The following is a 17,909-nucleotide window of genomic DNA, read 5'->3' on the forward strand; positions in this document are numbered from 1 at the left end:
AATTAACCACAATTCCAGTATGGAATTCCAATGCGTTTATTTTGGCGTTTCGATTTCTATTTTTTCATTTTGTAGTAAATTTAAAATTCTCTCCAGGCTCCATTAGAAGTTATTTAACTAAATTCATTTTCAAAGTTAGTCACTGCTTTATCACAAACACGATTGGAGTCATGAACATGATTTATTCTTAAGTAATCAGTTTCGTATGACATCTCAACTTGCAGGATTTTGCAGAAATTAAAAAGGCATGTAAATCTTTGAGAACCAGAAAGTCTCCAGGACCAGGCAATATCCCCCTGGAACTTTTAAAATATGGGATAGACAAGCTGTTTAAACATTTAGCGGATCTTTTTTTTAAGTGCATAAATAATATGATAATACCCGCCGAGTGGCAGAATTAATACATAACCACAATTAATAAAAAGGAAGTAAAGAGAACTGTGATATTTATAGAAAAATTCCAGTCCTTGGTATAATTCCAATAGTACATGGAAAGTTTTTAAACAGACGTATAAATGCAAAATTTCTTAAAAAGGAAGCAAAGAAACAAGCAGGATTTAGAGTGCGACGATCCTCAAGATATCATTTATTCCCCATCTCCCAAATAATAGATAAAAGGTTGGGAAGAAGCCAGGAAACTCACCTTGTATGTGTGGATCTCAAAAAGCATTTGACAGCATTCTTTAACAAAAACTTTTAGAATCAATCCACGAAACGAATATAAATACCATATTACAAAAGCTGTCCAGAAACTGTCTCCAAACAACACCACCAGAAAAAAATCAAAAGACGAATGATGAATCAGTTGCACATATGAGCCCAAGAGTTGGAGAAATAAATGTTAAACTTACTTAGAACCAATTTATTAAACCTTTGACGACCGGTTTTGAACACTAAAATTTGCTTTTCATTGTCAGGTCTCCGGAACGATTAACTTAAAATGCTAAAAATTACTAATTAGCACTAATAGGGTTTTATCAGGTATGTTATAAATAGTGCCAACATTATTATACATATAAAACTGGCATATATAACCTTATATCTCATTGACATAGTCAATTTTGCCTATTAAAAAGGTAAGAGAAGAAAAGGTTTTAGATGTTTTATTAAAACTCTCTCCTCCCTGTTAAACAAAAGTTTTCCCAATGTAGCGCCAAACCGTACATACCTAATATTGGCACTATATATAACACACTAGATAGAACTCTAGTAGATACAATTTGTAATTTTTAGCATTTTAAGTTAACCTTTTCGAAGACCTGACGATTAACAGCAAATTTGAGTGTCTCCTGAGATATTCCCTTTACAGAGATAACGTGGCAAACGAATGGAGGCGCAGATACAACAACCAGTTAGAGTCTCCCTTCGGAAAGGAGAATCTGGTGAAATATATAAAGACCAATAGACTAAGATGATACAGCAACGATAATCACCTTACAAAAATGTTTTTGGAAAAGACCAGATGGGAGAAGATCTGTAGGATAGCCTAAAAAAGGGTGAAAAGATACAGTCAGAGAGGATTTAAAGAAAATGGCAGTTATACAATGGAAAATGTAATAAAAAGTGTCACCTGACCTACTAAAATAAAAGACAATGGTAAATGCAGCAAAGATTCACGAAGAGTTGTAACGGTATTGATAATGATGACGAAATACAAATATCTGGACATGTATATTAAGATTGATAAACGAATAAAGCTATTAAACACAGAAACAACAACAAGAAAGAATAGGAATAAGACAGCTAAATAGCATATTTTGGAATAAAAAAATAACAAAGAAAAAATAAACACAGAAAATATAACATGTTCTTCCACCTATGATTTGCGGACGACATTGTTCTGATAACAGATAACTTAAAAGAGATTGGAACTATGCTTACTGAGTTAGATGCCGCCTGTAATTAAGTTGGTTTGAACATAAATTTTAGAAGTAAACTTTACATGACAAATCTGGTACCAAGCGAAAATCCAAAGAAGATCCTGAGGTCATCGAATCCAAATTGCTAGGGACGACCAAACTGCTAATCTCCAAAGAAGAGTCATTTTAGCATGGGCTGCATATGGAGCTCTATCAGACATCTTCAAGAGCAAACATGCCAAAGGATTTGAAAAATGGACCAATGTGTACCTCCAGTCTTGATTGGCACCGCCGAAACACTTTCCTAAAACCAATATACAGCAACCAAACTCAGAGTGGCCAAAGACGAATGGAACGCTTGCTACTTGAACTGATTCTAAGAGACAGAGTTAGAAACAAAGAAATAAGAAGGACAGACGTCACAGATGTCAAAGATGTTATAGCGTGGCTGATGTGGAATTGAGCGGGCCATGTGGCCAGAATGACTAATGGGCGTGGACCCAAAACATTGCAGTGTGGAGACTACGAGTTGACAGAAGAAGAAGAGGTAGACCACCTATATGATAGACAGACGACTGGATGCTGATGATGATGAACATGGTATGGTCACGTGTAGAGAATAAAAAAGATGGTTTGCCTAAATAAATATTACATGGGACACCACAAACTGAAAAGAAGAGATAAAGACAGACTAGTTGGAGACAAGGCATTGACAAAGAGATCAGAGAAAGAGAAATGTATATCATCTTCGAAGGCAGAGAAGAATTAAAACTGGAAATCCGTCCGAGAATGTTCTAACCCAATTATTTATATATATATATATATATATATATATATATATATATATATATATATATATATATATATATATATACAAAATACCAAGTGCCCCAGCAAATTTTACAGGGTAAGATTGACGATGAAAGGGACCCAGGTGGATATAGACGAATTCCAAATAGCAATGACGATTGTCTTCGTTCAATAGGACATGACACGCTGTAAAGAAGAGGAAAAAGAAATTATTAAAACCGTATAGACTTTCCCAAAATTCCCATAATAAAAATCAGATTATATACCCCGAATTTTAGCGATGATAATTGATTTTTATTTTAAAACTAAAAATTTATCTATAACAGTTTACTAAAAATAGAAGCACTTAGGTTATGACAAATAAGACACAATATGAAAAGTATTGAAAAATGTGTTTACCTACTAAAAATAAAAATAACTATTATAACAGAAATCAAATTATAATGTCTAAAGTTTAACAATCCATATTTAACGAATATAAAAACAATATCAAAAAATATATATTATCAAATAAATAATGGCAAATTTTATTTCTATATTTCGCTTATAATTTATAGTTTTATTCGAACAATAATAAATTTTAAAATGTTTACACTAAATGTGTATTACAATATTCTTCCGTTTAGTTTTTTGGGCTTGGATTAAAAGTTATGTAGAAAAAGGTAGAAATATGTATGTATATATATATATATATATATATATATATATATATATATATATATATATATATATATATATATATATATATATATCTTTACGGTATATGACCGTTTAATTTAATATAAAAAAATGTGCACTCGTAAGTGAATGGGATGTTATCGGTCTGGAGATAAAAAAGACAAGAGTTGTGCTACTTTATCTATTTATTGAAGACGTTTCGCCTATTGTTCAATAAGCATCATCAGTTCATCTAAAAGAGTGTTATTAGCGATACATCTAATATGAAAAAACAATTAAGTAAATGATCTTATATATATATATATATATATATATATATATATATATATATATATATATATATATATATATATATATATATAATTGATTATGCAAAGATGACTTTTCTTACTAATTTATTAAATTGCAAAAAATTCTAAACGGCAATAAAAAAAAATAATATAAAAAGTTTGAATATGTCCTCATTATGATTATAATCGGTCAAAAACAGTTCAGTAAATGTCACTATATAAACAGTATCTAATTTAATGACAAACCTAATCAAAAATCAACTGTTTTAACTTAATATAATAATAAAAAGGTATATATCACTACCCGGATAGATTTAGCCTCTAATAATAAATATCAGAAGCAACACGTGTAGTACATTTACATATTATAGTAAAAGTTTTTTGAGTAGCTGAAAATATAATTTATTTATTAGTTATATATAAAAATGTCTTTATATATTGAATTCTAATACTTATTTTCATGTTACGAAAATAAAAAAACACCAAAAATATATTTCAATTTTTTTAATAAACAAGCAAACAAACAGATATTTAAAAAGAAATGTGTGTTGACCGCCCGACCACGTGTCATTGTCAGTGCACTGAGCGCGCCGAACAAACCCCCCTCAACCGGTTCTCGACCTACCTACATCAAACACAATAACGATAACCGCTTGAACAAAGTGAATCACCCCGTAGAAACGCAACAATCAAACGCACGCATAAAAAACCCAAACAAACCATGTGCATCTTGCACGTAACTCACCCTCGCCTCCTAACAACTCCAAACTGGCACGCTGTCCACTCGAACCGTCCAACTCCCGCTAGAAAAACTCCCTCGCACACACTAGCCGGTACTCCCCTAGGTGGAGGGGCGCGCGAAAAAATGACAAGGAGCATTTTTTCTCAACCCTCCTGGTGGGGATAGAAAACGCTACTCCTTACAAGCCAACGCATGCGTGGCAATAAGATGAAGTTCTAAGGTTCTCCGTTCTCACTCCCCCACGTTCTTCTTGTGTAAACTTCTCTCGCTTTCAACCCTTGCGAGTGTTTCCTTTCTCGCTTCGAAATATTAAACTTGCATATTTAGGTCTTTGTCTTATTTCGCGACTATTTTTCCTCGGTCTCCTTCGCTCCCGTTGCACTTGTATAAGTCTGTCCCTCTCGGCGAGATTTTACCCTTATATTCTTAGTAACAAGGCGTCGCTTTTAGACGCTGGACGTCTTTTGGAGACGGCGACGCGTTTCTTAGTTATCTACGGACTTTCTTATAGCTAGGACGCTCGCGACGAACATAACTCTAACGCGGAGTGCCGGTTTTTATATCTGATCCAAAAAAAAAATTCAAATTGTTCCCAAACATCTTAAAAATAATTAATAAAAATTGTAAACGCGCGACATATCCTTGTGCTTATCGGCGACATTCTTTTTTGAAACTTTTGGCGCGAACTTGGCAGTGATAAGAGTCTTTGGCTCAGGTGTTGAGTATTGGGCAAGTGCAATATTTTATCGAAATATGTGAGTAGAATTGATGTTTACATAGTTAATTACGGTCTTTTCTTTCAACCAAACCATTCCCTGATGACTATTTATGACTGTCACAATAAAAATGACACATTTATCCCTAACTTAAAATAACTTGTTTATATTCTTTCTTGAACAATATTAAATAAAATACAACTTCTGGCAAAATATATGTTTAAATACCATGTATAGACTAAAAATTACTTAACTTTATAATTTACAACATTAAAAATTTAAACTAATTCGTTCAAGATAGGTTAAAATAAAAACGTGGAACTGGATTATCAGTTTTTAACTTTTTTCGGTCAAACAAGTTTCAACGGTCAACAACAAGCCTAAAATAGTTCTCAAAATAATCCTTAAACATATGATAAAGAGTGACAGTGCTAATCCCAAGAAAAAAATTGGTTTTAATGGAAATACAATTCAAGTATTTTGTCTAATATATGTAATTTTTATGGTTTTGCTTTGGATTCACGTTTAAAAGAGTATGATATTTGTAATCTGCTATAAACATTATTTCAATGAGAAATAAAAACATTCAGGAAAACAATTATCTCAAATATATACATCTTGAACTGATACTATATATCACTGAAGGATAAAGAAAGCACTCAATATTGTTGTAACATCGTGTAATAAACTATGCTTTCATCAAACAAATAGAGCGTTTATTATGACTAGATAAATTTTTATTATAAGTAACAAATTATTTTTACAAAGGCTGTCAGTTTTGTCGGAAGAAATAAGAATCATATCCTATGAAATACATTAAAATGTCAACTTTTAACTGATACTTCAAATACTAAATATTGTTTTGTTTTGAAGTATATAAACGAAACATAAGTGTTCCATATCCAAAATGCCATTCTATATTTTGACTAAACAACTTTTCGGTTTACTAAAAAAGTTTTATTTTTATTCTTCGAAAAAATCACATGTTACATTAAATTGTTTATGTTGGTGATGCCTTTTAAATCTATTTGTAATTATAACATTAGAGCTATAAACTAATCTACCTAGAAAATATATGACTACAGAGTGCTCTATTTATATACATACAGAAATTTTTTTGTTTCCGTTACATATATTTATTATCAAAACTTTTTTTTTTGTAACTTTAGTTTATTTTATACATTAACTATTTTCATTACCAAAAGCAAAAACGAACAATTAATGATTAGTTTGGTGCTACACTATTTGTATATTGTTTTGGCTTTTCTGGGTATATTAAAACGTGAATTTTTTTTTCCTTTTTAAATACTCTTCTATTAATTTCTTGAGCTCACGAACTAACATTCCTTGGTATAAAATTTGCCTTGGATATTCTGCAAAATGTGTTTACTAAAATTTTGGTTATAAATATTGACCATTATACTTGTTTAACACCATCCTAGAGATGATTACAAAAAGAATATGCAATAATAGGTTTGCACAAAAATCATAATTTTGAACTGGATACCAATTGTAAAATTCAAATTGTGTAAAAATCATAGATTTTACAAACGCGATGTTAAAAATTGCAAATAATTTATAACATATTCTTAAAAAACTATTTATTTGTTGAATCTGCATATTTAATGTAACTAATACTAGCTGAGTAGTAAAACTAAGAATATTTTCCAAAAAAACTCATGCATTTTATTCGACTTTTGGGACATTTTCTATTTCCATATTATTCTATTATACATATTATTCTTTATATATTCTTTTCAGAAACAGTTACGTATTATCGTTACAATTAGATTGTTGAGATGATTCTTATGCGGATTTGTTCTTAAGGGCAGACTTTGTTCTGTAATACCAATATAGGTTTTGTTTTAATATTTGCAATCTATAACACATGATTTCTGTTTTGCTTATATTGTATTTTAAAATTAAAAGACCTAGTTATATAATAGCCCGTTTAGATCTAATATTTTCATCACATTACATTGTTTCTATACTTTTTTCTACCTTGTACTCGTTCTTAATTGCTGAATATTTTTTCATAGATTATTTACATATTTTATTCCACCTCATTATTGTTGGCACTTTTGCTGGCGTATTTTCTCGACGTATTCTTTTGGTATTCGCTAGTGTATTTCGTATTTTTTTTATTGTATAGGTACTTTTAAAGTACATGTATTGTAAACTATTGTTACACTTACATCTCTTTAATATTTATATTACCTTTAGAAAAACCTGATCAAATTATGTATTATTAATGTAAAAATTAGAAAAAATATTATTATAAGGTATTTTTGACTTAATACATGTTAAATCTCGTAGTCTCTTTTTCATATATTTCTTCTTTATTCTTCTTTTATGAAAATTTCTGGTTTAATCTTCCTACATATGCCCCCTTCACACGTCTACTTCTGACAAATATTCATTTCATCGACTGTTTACTTCTAAAATAAAACAAATAATGTAAAAACTAGTAATAAACAGAAACATAAATAATACTGAAGAGAAAATTTCATATGTTTACGTAAACACGTAGAAAACGTTTTTAAATAATTATAGATATCAAATTAAATGTTAAATCCAAATTAAATGAAACTACTGTACTGTAATATATTTTAATGTTTTTTTTTTCTAATTAGAACTAATTTATTTTTACACTTTTTTTTAATATAAATGTTTATCTCTACAGACTTTAATGCAAGTAATATTTTTGTTATATTAGAGTTATCCCAAATTTGAGTTATACCGCTCTCTGTTTCAATCACTCTGCCCAAATACTTAGTGTTAAAAAAATAATTGAGTTCTAGGGCAATTTTTTCTGTATTTTCGAGACCTAGGTGACTTGACACTGCGGACGCAAAATTTCTGACGCATCTGTACGTCGCTTTTTGTAGGGCTTTATGAAAATGTTTACTTTTCAGTAAATGGAAATGAAAATAATTCACAGAGCCAGCTGTTTGATGTTGAATAGGTGGATCTTCAGAATAGCATTTGGGGTTAAGAGAATAATAAGTACACTTGGACACCTTCTATTTTCCATTTTCTCCTTATTTATACCTTAAGATCTTTATAATTGACGATTTTTTATCGTATTTAAGACATGAGGGTCCCAACATAGATTAATTATTTTTTCAAAATCATATTCTCAATTAAATATTTATAAAAACTGATATGGTCTGTTTACATAATAAGTCCTCGTTTGTTAGCTAACTCTTGATATTATGATAACTCTATTTCTATTTTTCAGTAGCTTTTCTTTTCCAGTTCGTTAGGTAAAGTCTTCTCATATCTTCTTCGTCACTTCTTTCCTCTATCTTGACCTTGGTCTTTCTCTTTGCCGTTTGCTTGTCAATGCACTAGATAGGATTATTTTGGCAATTCTACATGAAACCATTATCTAACCATGACCCAACCATTTAAGTCTTTGCGCTTTAATTACTGCTAATATGTTAGGTTCTTGATAGAGCTCAGTTAGCTCGTTATTTGTTCTTCTTACCCATTGTCCATTTAAGTTTTCCCTGCCAAAGATTTTTTCGCTCCCAAACCAATAACCAGTCTTGGTGTTTTTTTGTTGTAACCCATGTTTCAGTAGCATACGCCACGATCGCTATTACGGTCTTACAGGTTCTTAATTTGACTGTTCTAGTACAATATGTATGTACAAACATGTATTTGTTTTACTACTGAAATCCTATATGGCGCGCTTGTTCGACATAAAAATTTAAATCTTTCAACATCTTCTAATTTATATAGTATTCCCTTTGTTGTTGTCATTATTATATATTGCTCCCGAACGAATTGTTTATTTGTCCGTTCATATAGTTTGTTTTTGTTTCATTTATATACCTTCCTTTGGCGGCTGCCCTCCCTTCGAGTTTAATGAATGTTTTTATCAGTTCTATCTTGCTGTTAGCCAATATTACCAAGATTAGACATTTGCAAATTTTAAACACTGATGATTTTTATGGCAGATCAGACCTGTTCTATTAATATATGCTTTCCGTATAACGTTTACCTGTCGCACTCCTTGTTTGATCTCAAAGCCGTCTGTTATACTATTATTTATCTTGATTTTAGTCACTGTCCTTTAAAGACTTAATTTTTTAACAGTTGCTATCAACGACTTCTCGTAGACACTTGGTCTCAGGGGCAGCAACCCTAGTTTAGGAGTCTTACCTTGATATGAAGTAAATTCCTTCTAAAACTTTCACATCCTAGAATATAATCAGCAACAATGTAACTTCAAATTAATCTAACTATATTTAAAGGGTTTTACCCTTATATTTAGTGGCTTTACACATATAAACCTAGTCAAAGAGCACTGATGATGGAATATTCATTCCGAAAACGTTCTGTGATGTACCCCGAAAGGGTTCTTTTATAATTTAACTTTAATAAAGGATTTTTTAAATAAAATTTTTGTGATTTATTGTAATTATTATCTTGCAACCATCGGATCTTTATTGTATTCGTAACTTTCAGCCTGTATTTCTCGTACTATAAAGACCTGATCTACAGTACTTCGGCCTTTTTTGAACCCACGCCGATATTTTCCTATGCTTTTATCAACGTTCGTTGCTAATCTGTTCTTGATATACATACCAATATTTTATCAGCTATGTTGAATGGCGCTATGCCTCGATAATTCTGACATTCAGCCATATTCTCTTTTTTGTGGATAGTTCATAGTATTGCTTATATTCATTCCTCAGGTAGTACTTCTTGTTCAATATGTTTTTAATTTGCTTCTGAATTTTATCTGCTAACTGATGTTCTTCAAATTAAATCATTTCAGTCGAATCATGTAGTCGCTTCCTGAGCTCTAGTTCATTTTTAAGCACGTTAAAAATAATAAATTAATAATATTAATTATTTAGCTGAAGAATTTGTTACAATAATAAAGCTTTCCTAAAATAAATCAATATTTAATTCTATTGTCAGCAATTATTAAGAAGATTTTCAACAACTGTACAATAGTCCAGATCAAAAGAAATATTTTTCTAACACTTAATAAATTACAATGCCATTAAATTTAACATGTATTATAAGGAATTCAAATAATCTAAACGTGTGATTAATGTGGTAGTTTAAATTTTCTATAAAAGTAATATGTTTTCACGAAAAACAAAGTTTGATAAAAAATATATTTATATAAAACTTCTGTTTAATTCTCATCGTAATGAAAGACATGAAAAGTATTTTTAAAATTGGCCAGAGTTGCATTTGTTTTAAATCAAACAATTTATTTTTAATAAGATATTTTAAAATCGCCTTTCCATCTACACTTCAATATTTAAAACGAATCAGTTGCATGCACACACGATCCTCAATTTCAAATCTAATTTAAAATGAACGTAGTGTCGACATAAAACGCATGTTGAAATATCATTTTACTTACGAGCGTATTGTTTTCAGATCTATCTACAATTATACTAACCTACGAAGGGTCAACCATAGAACATCTGCTAGTTAACAATCGAAACAAGAGAAACGAGAGAGAAAAAAGATCAACCCTTCGCTGCTTTACACAGTATTTACTCACACATATCTCAGTCGGTTTTCAGTAAAGTAATCGCTGAGATTGAGGTGCAATAATTACAAGAAAAATTAGTACAAATATCAACGACGTGACGTTAGCCGTTCAAGTAACGGCATTTTTTACAATCGGTTTTAAATAACCTGTCAAAATTTTCACAACGGAGGAACAAAACATACTTAGTAATTTAAAAGTTGAACATGAGAATCTTGTAGCAAAGTGGCTGCAAAATTCTTTCAAATTACAAGAAAATACCGCCCTTGACCTCAGGGCGACACCGCTAACACCTCTACAAATACCAATGGCGGAGGTTAACAATAGACCAGTTTTTAAAATGAACAACGACTTCTGGAATCAGGCACGAGGACCACCTCAGAATCTGCCTCAGAATCTATCTAATTCGAATCAAAATTCGCCTGTACCAGGGTCTACCAATTCCATACCTGCACATTCACCGAGTCAACAAAGTAACAGTAGTCAGATACACGTTGTGACGCCAGGAGCTTTGGCTTTACAACAAGCCAATCAGCAAACGCAACAAAATAATCAAGCACATGCGCAGCAACAAGCACAGCAACAACAACAGCAAGCGCAGCACAATGCCCAACAGCAAGCGCAACAACAACAAAACGCACAACAACAGGCACAACAACAAGCTCAACAGCAAGCTCAGCAACAGGCTCAGCAACAGGCGCAGCAGCAACAACAACAGCAACAGCAACAGAACGCACAGATGAACCAACAACAACAACTTAATCAACAGCAACAACCACAAACTAATGGACCTAATCAGCAACAAAATCAGCAGTCCCAATTATCACCGCATATGGGAAGTCCTAACCCACATGCACAAGCAGCTCATGCTCATGCATTAGCTCAAGTCGCTCAGCAGCAGCAGCAAATGGTCAACATGCACCAACAATTGACCAGCGGTCAATCGTCTCCTGACAAACTGATGACAGAGAAGATAGTAAATGAATTACAGGTAGGTTTTGGAAACTTTTATTCTTTGGCATGTTGTGAATGTGTTTTAATAAACTGGAGAATTTGCTTGTTTGATAATAATAGAAACCGACTCTTATTACAGCTACAATAAAAGAATAAGTACACAATTAATTTATATACAACTTGGACAAGTAATAAAGAAATTTTGTTCATAAAGATTTTAATTGCTTCTTTTTAGATATCGAAGCGACGAAAATTTTATAATTTTTAATTACTTATCTCTACTATCAATGAGATTTTATGAATATTACAGGAATAAATGAGACATTACATGCAATACTTCTATCATAGTGGATTACCAGACTGTCAAATACTTTTATGATCAATTAAAGATATTGTAATCATTTGCATTTAGACAGTTTTATAAATAATAAATTGTAAAAAATTTAGTTAAGCACTGATTTCATGTAATTATGTGGCTTGTTTATATTATGCCTTTTTATTAAATATATTCCGTTACAATCTCTTTATCTAATATATTTCAGGAATAATTTTTTTATTAGTTTTTTTGTCTAAAATTTGTGGTTTTTCCTTCTTCTTCAGCATCAAGTAATCCAACTTTGGACATAGACCTCTCCCAAATCCAGTGTTTTCTATTTTGCGCCACTTGCTTCCAGTTGTGTCCTCCAATCTGCTTAATGTCATCAGCCTATCTCAACTGTGATCTTCCTCTGCTTCTCTTTCCTAACCATGGTCTCCATTTTTGTATTTCGTGGTTCCATCTCTTATCCTTAAGTCGGGCATTGTATCCTGCGAAGCTCCATTTTAATTTGGCAGCATGTTCTCCTGCATCTTTTACTTTGGTTTTGCTTCTAATCCATTTATTTGTTTTTTGTCTATAAGTCTCACCCCGAGCACTGATCTTTCCATCGCTCTTTGTGCTTTTACTATTTTATCCATCATGTTTCCTTAATTTTTGTAATGCTTATAATTTTTTCAATTCTAAATGGTGATCCCCTCATAAATGCGGCCATTTTTTTTTAGTATGTTATCTTTTAATAATTGTTTGTTATTCTCTATAAATAAGCATTCGATTACTATTTGTTTTTACTTTAAAAACTTATACCTTTTAAAAAACTGATTAATTTAGCTTTTCTTTGGCACTTGTATTTCCGCATCATTTATGATCATCATCATCATCAAAATTTGTATACTTTATTTGTAAAATATATTTTTTTAATTATCTCATTACTAAATGCTCATAAAGATAATAAGAAACATTTTTCTTACAACTTTTACCTGTATAATAGTTAACTTAAGGTATACAGAAAATAACTCATCTCATATAAAAACAAAACGTGTGAACAAAATAAGAAATTTATTGAATTCTTAGAATTCTGTAAATCAATAAACAAACAAGCAAAACTCCTTTTACTGTTTATTTTATTTGATTTTATTAAATTTTATTTTATTCTATTTCGTTCTAATGACATGAATATACCAGGAACTTTTTAGCATTTGATAAGACAATATTGCATTTCTAACCTCAACCTTGCCAATGAAATCACAAAATCAATTTGGCACCTATCTAGTCAGGTAAACATTTATACTGTGTAATTGAACTAGACGAGTTAAGATAAAGTGTGCTAAGATAATGGTAAATAAAAAGTACATACAGTGTGTCCCCGAATTAAATAAGAATTGGATTTTATTTTGAATTTTGTTTTAGGCTTAGCTAATAATGTTTGGTATTAAATTATTGTGTTTATACCGCTTTTTCAGAATGTAAACTATGTCAATTTTGGCAAATTTAATTGTAGGAAACATTTATTTATTATCTACATACATAGATTTTTGACGAAAAAAATTTCTTTTATCTAAAAATTCCATTAAGGCAATACTATTGTAGGCTGATAGTATTCAACGGCTTTGGGCGCTATATTTTTTGGGAATTTGTAAAGGTTTTCCATTAGAATTCAAAGTCAAACTTATAATATTTTACTGCATTATTTTTGCGCTTACTAAAAACATTATTTCTAAACATTTATTGAAAACATCTTTTGGTGAATTTATCAGCTTTCCCTAACTTGCAGTCTATGCTTTTTCTTCATTTAATTCATATTATTATTTCATTACGGGTATGGTTACCATACAACGTATATTTAACCATAAAAGCTACTTGTTACATTCTCATCCTCCTTCGCTAAGATTTCGGTCATTCATCGCCCGGTCATTCATCACTCTTCTGATGTTCTCATTCCATGATTCTGTTACTTCTTCTACAACCTTATTTGCCCCTCTTTTTAGGTTATGCTTTTCTTCCTTTTTGTTATTACTTTCAGTTATGTGTTATATTTCGAGTTCTGTTCTATTTTGGAATAGATTTTTAATGCTGTCTTATTTTAGGACAAAAATCTTATATTTCTTCCAATAGCTCCGCTTAATTTTACTTGCAAAATAAGCTTTTACAATCCCTTGTTTAAACCCAAAGCTTTTACTTCAGTTTTGTCGTTTTTTTTTGTTTACCAAAGAAGACATTTTTATTGATATAGACGAGCCTGGTTTTGTGAGAAAACTTTCTGTGACATATTCTTGGAGCATGTAGCAGTTCAATAGCAAGTTTAACATGAACTAAATTTATCATAATTTGACTTAGAATGTACAAGTTTGAAAATATAAGTTCTAAGTGTCATTAGGTAAAAAGTTTAAGCCAACCAATCTAAAGAATAAACGTTTAAAAGATTACATTTAATCTGGAATGAGTTCGGACTGCTGTTCTCTTGGTAGTTAGAGAACTTCACGGAAAATTCGATGATGTTTATATGCATCTAATGAATATGTTATTAATGAGTTTCTACAATTCAGTATTATGTAATGGGAGAATTACTGATTTGAGCTCCAACCTTGACTGAGTAGGGTTTAATGTCATTTCATGCTCAAAGAATAAAAATATAAATGTTTCAGTGTTTATCTATGAAAATGTATTAATATATTTGTCAACTGGTAGACGTATATTTGACAATGTTATTCTTTTTAAAGATCCACTGTCTGTCGAAAGCAATATTTGATGTTTTTTTAACAGATTGTTGGTTTCGTTAAGTAAGAGCTTAGTAAAGTAATTTTTACTGCCGAAAAAACCCAACCCCACGTAGGATCTCCAAAATGCGTAGGAAGTTGTACATTTGAAACAGGAAATGCAAATGTAACAAAATTATCGACATTATGCGGCAAGCCATTTGTCGCAGGAACAAACCTGGTACCATAATGTATGGCTTTCGTCAAACTAAATATACGTTCAAGTTGTTTACTGTAAGTAAAAAGATGCTACGGTCGAAAGCGATCATTACCCGAAGATTAATTGTAGGTAATATGAAGATAATAACGTTTAGAAATAAGAAAAAATTCAGTTAATTCCAAACAAGCCGCCACTGACATCTGGCCATAACATATGCGGTTAAAAAAGTTTAAATCTAATCGTCGCTCGACCAAGGAGGCAGTACAGAAGGCCGTGTAAAAAATAATATAACCCTTTTTTCAAGTAATTTTTTTCACAATTTGCTGTAATGTTGGTTATTAATATCACGATATACCTGAATGAACGGTGAATAGAAAATCTTTGGAACATATTATATTATGCTAAGGAATTAATAAAAATGTTAAGAAAAAATAGTAAATACTTCTTTTAAAAGTAAAAAGAAAATGAAATAGATTAATTTTGTTTATTTTACTTTTTATTTATTGTAATATTTATAATAAAACAACATGAATATCTAAATGTACACATAATAAATACAAGTTGTCAATAAACTTATGACAGGTTGAATAGATCCTTGAATTTAAGCGATAATAATCAAAATATTTATAGACATTATACGAACACATATTAATTTAAATGCCATTCATAATTCTTTTTGATTATATGCTTATGCGGGACTATCCTTCTAAACACATTTTCAAATGTATCTTGGATCATAAAGATATTATTTCCCTTCACACACATGTCTTGTTTATTTGTATTAGTTGATCGTCCTCTTCTACATTATTATTCAATAATAACAAGATAGGTCTAGGTCATGTTACCGTTTTATAGTATTACAAGACAGAAAAATAAAAGGTCTGAGAACATGAGATGCCCAATTCAGCATACAACTACTGTTTCGGAGATGTAGAGATATAAACTTTTATGTATATGCCTGCTTTATTAACTATCAAAAGGCATTCGACAAAGTTTAACACAACAGAATCATGAAAGTTTTACAAGACAGTGGAATTGAGGGCAAGGATCTGTGTATCATCTGAAATTTATACTAGAATCAATCAGTTTATGTCAAAGTCAACAACTTAAAACAGAAGAAGTGAACATTCTGCGAGGTGTTCGACAGGGATGTATATTGTCACCTCTCATATCCAACATGTACTCAAAGGCAATTTTTGGACAAGCTCCAGAATACACGGAAGCATAAATACTGTTAAATAGTATTTAACACAACACAACAATAATGTAAATCGGTGGAATTTTGGGCGGAGAAGATTCGAAACTCAATACTAGAACGTCTCAGCAAGACTACTAAGATTATAAAAAGCATCAAGAAGAAAAAGCTGGAGTACTTCGGATATGTAATGAAAGGTCCCAAATATAGATTGCTACAAAATATTATGTAAGGAAAAATAGCAGCCGAAGGCAGTCCAGGACGAAGAAAGCCTTCATGGTTGAAGAAATTGTGAGGTTCGTATGGTATTGACACAAGCATGCTATTTAGGGTGACAGTGGACACAATTAAGATAGCTAGGATAGTAACATTAGTTCTGAATGGAATTTTCTTGTCTTTTACACAACTTGCCTTTTGAAGATCAATAAATATCATGTGTGTCTCCATATTGTGTTCCAAGCGCTTTTCTATTGTTTGTTTTAGACAGAACACATTGTTTATATAAGAACGACCAGTACGAAAACCATTCTTATCTTCAGCGTCTTCCCAACAATATAAAATTGGCTTTTTATAAAAATGGTAAAAAACAAGGCCCCATTACTAAACATAATAGTTTTCCTTTACACGGTTATTGCAGATTTGAGATTATAGCAGGGTAATCTGCTATGTTTAGAAGATTTCTGCTTCTACTATTCAAAGGATTCTGCTTATCTACTTTCTTAAATATGGATAACGCCATACTTAGTCTCGAGCTAGTGTTGTATTTTGTCGAAGGCTTTTGCAAAGTTAACTAGACATATGATTGCGTCACAGTTGATATCTCGACACCGTTCTATGAGTGTTTTTATAGTAAATAATAATGCATCTCTAGTGACAAAGAATTTTCTAAATCCCAGTTGGTTTCCTGTTATTCTATCGTCTAGTTTTTTGTAAATACGTTCATGTATCAATGGCAAAAAGATGTTTAAGACGTGATTCATTAAACTGATCGTTCTATATTCTTTACATTTTATCGCGTTTGGTTAGCAGAGATATTTTTAAATGTATATTATTATGTTAGTATTTATGGTTAACAAACATTTTTTTAATTACTCTACTGTATAGCGAACATAGCTTTAGCATATATATATTTTCAGCACCGTTTAACTAATCTTCATTAAATCTTTGTTTGTTAGTATATCTTTGTCATTCTCGTTCGCTAGTATATATTATGGTATATCTTTGTCATTGTCAATATCTACGTTACTTTGGTTTTGCTCTTCAGTATATATATCGTTGTCATTGTATAAATTATTGAAAAGTGTTCTGTCAAGCTCCATTTTTACTGAGAATCGTTTCCAATATGTTTGCTTTGGTTTCTTTAAGTTGACCCTGTTTTTAACTTTTTTATGAACTTCCTATGTCTTCATGTGTCTTAAATATTGCAATCTTCTTTAGCTAAAAATTCATATTGCACAATTGATAAAGCAATCCAAATAAGAAGGTTTTCTCAATTTTCAATAGTACAATTGCCTTTCTACATCCACTGGTTTAAAAATAATTAAAGTTGTTAATCCAGACTCCACGTTTATAATAAATAAGGAGGCATAAAAGTGATTTATTGTTAACAGAAATATTGGCTTTTTATGATCTAAGTCAACTTTAACGACCATTTCACTTTGATGGGAATATACGTCTCCGGCTGATGAAATGGACAAAATAAGCAATATAAAAACGAACTAATTACTTTTTATTTGCTAAAACAATTCTCTTACAAATTAGTTAAAAGGTATAATTTTACTTACGATGAGAAATTCAGTAGCACTGAAAAGTAACACAAAAAGATATTGTTACTCTACGGTAATTATGGTATGTTAATTAAGTAAGATTCGGTAAAATTACTTTATAATTAAGCAGAAATATGACTCAC

At 30.9% G+C, this 17,909-nt stretch overlaps 1 protein-coding gene across 2 annotated transcripts in view; it reads left to right on the forward strand.

The window, feature by feature from the left end:
• Positions 1-17,909, forward strand: part of dati (zinc finger protein datilografo) — a 340,370-nt gene that overhangs the window by 56,301 nt on the left and 266,160 nt on the right. For both annotated transcript variants that reach the window (XM_072526946.1, XM_072526947.1), the window contains exon 2: positions 10,505-11,610. In XM_072526946.1, the coding sequence (XP_072383047.1) occupies positions 10,927-11,610 (684 nt within the window). In that variant the 5' untranslated portion in view covers positions 10,505-10,926. The remainder of the gene's footprint in view (positions 1-10,504; positions 11,611-17,909) is intronic.

Source organism: Diabrotica undecimpunctata, chromosome 3 (assembly GCF_040954645.1).
Source record: "Diabrotica undecimpunctata isolate CICGRU chromosome 3, icDiaUnde3, whole genome shotgun sequence".
In the NCBI taxonomy this organism is placed as follows: Eukaryota; Metazoa; Arthropoda; class Insecta; order Coleoptera; family Chrysomelidae; genus Diabrotica; species Diabrotica undecimpunctata.